General features: G+C 36.6%; 1 protein-coding gene across 1 annotated transcript; it reads left to right on the plus strand.

Annotated features, from left to right (window-relative positions):
• Positions 1–487: 487 nt before the first annotated feature.
• Positions 488–2374, plus strand: LOC131166614 (zinc finger BED domain-containing protein RICESLEEPER 3-like). The gene is made up of 4 exons (XM_058125199.1): positions 488–1078; positions 1277–1520; positions 1562–1939; positions 2343–2374. Exons 1-4 carry the CDS (start codon positions 488–490, stop codon positions 2372–2374), a joined length of 1245 nt encoding a protein of 414 aa, XP_057981182.1.
• The last annotated feature ends 2889 nt before the right edge of the window (positions 2375–5263 follow it).

Consider the following 5263-nt stretch of genomic DNA (forward strand, 5'->3'; position numbering starts at 1 on the left):
TAGATTATGTGTTGATAACATTGCAGACGTTAAAGCTCAGTGTAAATATTGTCCTAAAGTGTTTTGTGCTGATTCAAGAAGGAATGGAACACGAGCTTTGTGGAATCATTTGAATTTATGTGCTAAGTATCCCTATAAGAGACCTCATGATCGTAATCAATCCCAAATCAACTTCAAACCAGAGACAAAAATAGAAGAAAAACAGTTAACATGTCAAAAGTATAATGCTAATATTCTTAGAAAAGCTTTAGCATATATGGTGATAGTGGATGAACTACCATTCAGATTTATGGAGGGACAAGGTTTTAAATATTTTTGTAGCCTCATGGAACCTAGATTTAAGGTTCCATCACGAGTGACAGTGGCAAGGGATTGTATTCTTTTATATAGAGAAAAGAAGAAGAAATTGAAAAAAATTTTGAAACATAATTGTCAACGAGTTTGCCTTACAACAGACACTTGGACATCTTTACAGAATGTTAGTTAGATGTGTCTAACTGTGCATTTTGTTGACATTGAATGGAGGTTACACAAAAGAATTTTAAGTTTTGGTCCAGTTCCTAGTCATCGAGGGGAAGTGTTAGGTTTTGCTATTGAGAAAGTTTTGTTGGATTGGGGAATTGATAAAGTTTTTACTATTACTGTAGATAATGCAAGTTCTAATGGTACAACCATCAGTTACTTAAAGAGGAGGGTGAACAATTGGAAGGGTAGTGTGCTCAATGGTGAGTTCATGCACATGAGGTGTGTTACACATATCATTAATTTAATTGTGCAAGATGGATTGAAACTTGTGGGAGATTCTGTACTTCGAATTAGGCAAGCAGTAAAATATATTAGGCAATCACCTGGTAGAACTGCTAAATTCAAAGAGTGTGAAGATGAGGAAAAGGTTAAGTGTAAAAAACATTTGTGTTTGGATGTGCCTACTAGATGGAATTCCACATATATGATGTTGGACACTGCTCAAAAATTTCAAAAAGTTTTTGATAGATATGATGAAAAAGACCGAGATTTTACACTTGATCTTTCAAAAGATGGTGGAAAAGGAAAGCCAATGGAAGATGATTGGGATAATGTGAGGAAGATGGTGTAGTTCTTAGGATGTTTCTATCACTTCACTTTGCGTGTTTCTGGTTCTAATTATGTGACTTCTAATACTTTTTTCCATGAAATTTGCATGGTTAATGCTTTTTTGGAAAATTGATGCAAAAGTGATGATTTTGAATTAAGTGAAATGGCATTCAAAATGAAACATAAATATGATGATTATTAGGGGAATCCAGAAAAATTGAATATGATGATGTTTGTTCTTGAGCCTCGATACAAGTTAGAGTATGTGGATTGGGGCCTTTCTGAACTGTTTCCTCCTCCTACATCTTCAATTTTGAGTAAAAAGGTGAAGGATGTTATTTTTTCAATGTATGATGAGTATAAAAATGGGGGTAGACAATTCCAATGTAGTGGACCTAGTGGTAAAATTGCCGAAGCTAGCTCTAGTTCTTCTAGTCGTATCTCTGGTATGGACTATGTGGTGGATGATGACGAACCAACAATGAAGATGATGATGGGCTAGATAAATTCAAGAGGCATAGGTCAGAAAAAGAAGGTGGGGAAGGCAAGAGTGATCTTGAGAGGTATCTTTCTGAGGCACCTGAAGAGGGTAGTCAAGAATTTGATATTTTAGGATGGTGGAAGATAAATAATCCAAGGTTTCCTATCCTTTCACAGTTGGCACGTGATGTTTTGGCTATCCCCATAGCTACTGTTGCTTCTGAGTCTGCATTTAGTACCGGAGGTCGTGTTCTTGATTCTTTCAGGACATCATTGACTCCTAAGGTTGTGGAGGCTCTTATATGTTCTCAAGATTGGTTGCAGAATTCACCATTACCAGTGAACTATGAAGAAAGCCTTGAAGAACTTGATAAACTTGAGAAAGGTAAAACATAATTTCTTAAGACATCTTTTTCACATTTTCTAGTTGTTTTATTTTAATTATTGTTTTGTATTTATTTTCTCTAATTCATTAACTTTTCATTCATTTCAGAATTTGATCAAATTGGCATGGATGATTTATTGGTAAGATTATGTATTATGAACAATTGAACATTGATAGTCAATTTAATTTTATCTTGTTATAACTTTCATATTATTTCATTTTATTAGGAATGATGTTTACATCGAGATTGGAGAATTGAAGTAATAATTTTGAAGATGGAAGAATGTGTGATCAAATAAGCATGGATGATTTATTGGTAAGATTATGTATTATGAACAATTGAACATTGATCGTCAATTTAATTTCATCTTGTTGTAACTTTTATATTGTTTCATTTTATTAGGAATGATGCTGACCGATATATTGGAGAATTGAAGCTACAATCTTGAAGATGGAACAATGTGGATGGAAGAATGTGGATAACTTCAATTCATTAAAATTTTGAACCATTGATGAACAATTAGAATGTCTATTTGTATTTGTAATTTGGGATATTCATATATATATTCTTGTTCATTGTGAATGTTTGCTTGCTTCACTGCTTGTTTTGTGAAATTAGGGATAGAGAGAATTAATTATTAAAAGTGCCTAAGGATTGGGACATTGTGGAATTGATATGTAATTCTAATTTTAGAAGTGACCAACATATTTTATCATTAAAAGTGCCCAATATATTTTATTTTGTTAAAATTATGGGTCCCTATAAAAAATTAAAATGCTCAATAAATTTTCAACTACTTCATGAAAAATAAATGTTATTTTTTTTGTAAAAAAATCGGTTTAAAACCGAAAAATCACAACCGAACCGCCACATTTTTGGTTTTCAATTAAAGCATAATTTTGGTTCGGTTCGGTTTCGGTTTCGGTTCAAAAATCACATAACCGAAAAATTCGGTTTGGTTTTCGATTTTGGCCAAAACCAAACCGCACCGAACCGTGTACACCCCTACCAGCACTGGTTCCTATGGTCAGCGTCAGCCCAACTATGGTCGTCATAATCGCAGAGAGCGGTCTGATCAACCCCAAATCATATGTCAGCTTTGTGACAAAGTGGGACACTCGGCCAAGACTTGTTGCGCGGCTTCAGGAGTGAAGTTTATAAATTGTGCTGCTACCAACGAATCCACCGAAAAAAAAGTGGCTTGTGGATTCCACTGCTTCTCACAATATCACCTTCGATCTTGCCAATCTCTCTATTCACTCCGCGTATAATGGCACGGATGAGGTCGTCATTGGTGATGGCTCAGGTTTGCGAGTCACACATGTTGGCTCTATGACTCTTCCCTCTTCCTCAGAGTCTTTTACCTTAACTAATACTCTTTGTGTTGCTAATATTCACAAGAACTTAATTTCCGTTCATAATTTCACTCATTCTAATAATGTTTATCTGTAGTTTCACCCATTTTATTTTCTTGTGAATGATTGGATCACGAAGGCGACTCTTCTTTGCGGTAAATGTCAGGATGGTGTCTATCCAATGTCGATGGCTTCTCCTGCTACCAAGTCTTCTGTCTTAGCACTTGTTGGTGAACGAACAATAGCTGACACTTGGCAGAGACGAATTGGGCATCCGTCAAATAAAATTATCGATTTTGTTATTCGTACTTTTTTCCTTCCAGTTGTAGTGTCTCGTGTCTCTTCATCATCTATTTGTACTGCTTTTCAATACAATAAAAGTCACAAATTGCTTTTTTCTTCCACTTCTCTTGTTAGTACTCATTCTCTTGAATATATTTACACTGATGTTTGGGGGCCTACATCTTCCACTTCACTTGATGGGTTTGGGTTTTATGTCTTGTTTGTTGATCACTTTACCAAGTATTGTTGGTTGTTTCTCATCCATCAAAAAAGTGATGTTTGCTCTATTTTCTGTCAGTTGAAAAGGCTACTTGAAAAACAATTTGATTTTCAAATTTAACACTTATACTCCGATAATGGGGGCGAGTATCATGTTTTTCATCATTTTCTCTCCTCTAATTCCATTAGCTGGCTTACCACTGCTCCTCATACACCTCATCAGAATGGTACAAGTGAACGTTAGCATTGACACATTGTCGAAACTAGTCTCACTCTATTGAGTCAAACGACTCTTCCTTATTGGTCCTATGCGTTTCAGAAAACAACTTATTTGATAAATCGTATGCCCACTCCTATTTTGAAAAATAAAAATCCATTTGAATGTTTATTTGGTCGTCGCCTCGATTACAATAAGTTGCGCATTTTTGGTTGTCAATGTCACCCATGGCTCCAACCTTATAACATAGGTAAACTTCAACCAAAACCTCGCCTTGTCTCTTTCTCGGTTACTTGAGTTCCCATAGTGCCAATAAGTGAGGACCTTGTTACATCTCGCATCTACATGTCTAGGCATGTGGTCTTTGAAGAGCGTGTTTTTCCCTTTTCTTCCTCTGCCCATGTCATTGTGCCTTCTCTATCAATTTCAAGTGCTAACACACAAGATCTTGCCATACCAATGGTGCTTTCCATTGGATGGATACCCTCCTCTCCTACCACTGTGATGAACATCACTCTTGCAGCTCCGGCTTCACCTTCCTAGACTTTATCACTCTCCCATGCACACTCTCAGCTAGCGGTCATCTCTTTATCCACCACACCTGCATCTCCGACCCAGTCCACCCATACTCATGCTATGACTACCCAGTCTATGAATAATATTCATAGACCCAAACATCTTTACCTTGCCACTAAACACCCTCTTCCTCAACCTGTAGAGCCCACATGTGTGTCTCAGGCCTTGAAGGATCCCAAGTGGCGTCTTGCTATATCTGAAGAGTTCATTGTGTTGGTTAAACATGGCACACGGGAGCTTGTTCCATTGCGCTCTGCCATCAAACTCGTTGATTGTAAATGGGTTTTTCGTATCAAACGAAATCCTGATAGTAGTATTTCTCGCAATAAAGCACGGTTAGTGGCCAAAGGTTTTCATCAATGGTCTGGTTTTGATTATAATAAGACATTCAACCTTGTTGTGAAGCCTATGACTATTTCAATTGCCCTCTCCATTGCTATTTAGAAAATTGGTCACTTCGACAGCTGGATGTTAATAATGCATTTCTGCCTGACCGCCTTCAAGAGTATGTATTCATAGTTTAACCTCTGGTTTTTGTTGATTTTAATATGTATTCATAGTTTAACCTCCGGGTTTTGTTGATTTTAATCTACCTTTTCATGTTAGCAGGTTAAAGAGGTCTTTGTATGGCTTGAAACAAGCACCTCGTGCTTGGTATCAAGAACTGAGTGCTT

The sequence above is a fragment of the Malania oleifera genome, chromosome 10, assembly GCF_029873635.1.
Source record: "Malania oleifera isolate guangnan ecotype guangnan chromosome 10, ASM2987363v1, whole genome shotgun sequence".
Taxonomy (NCBI): domain Eukaryota; kingdom Viridiplantae; phylum Streptophyta; class Magnoliopsida; order Santalales; family Ximeniaceae; genus Malania; species Malania oleifera.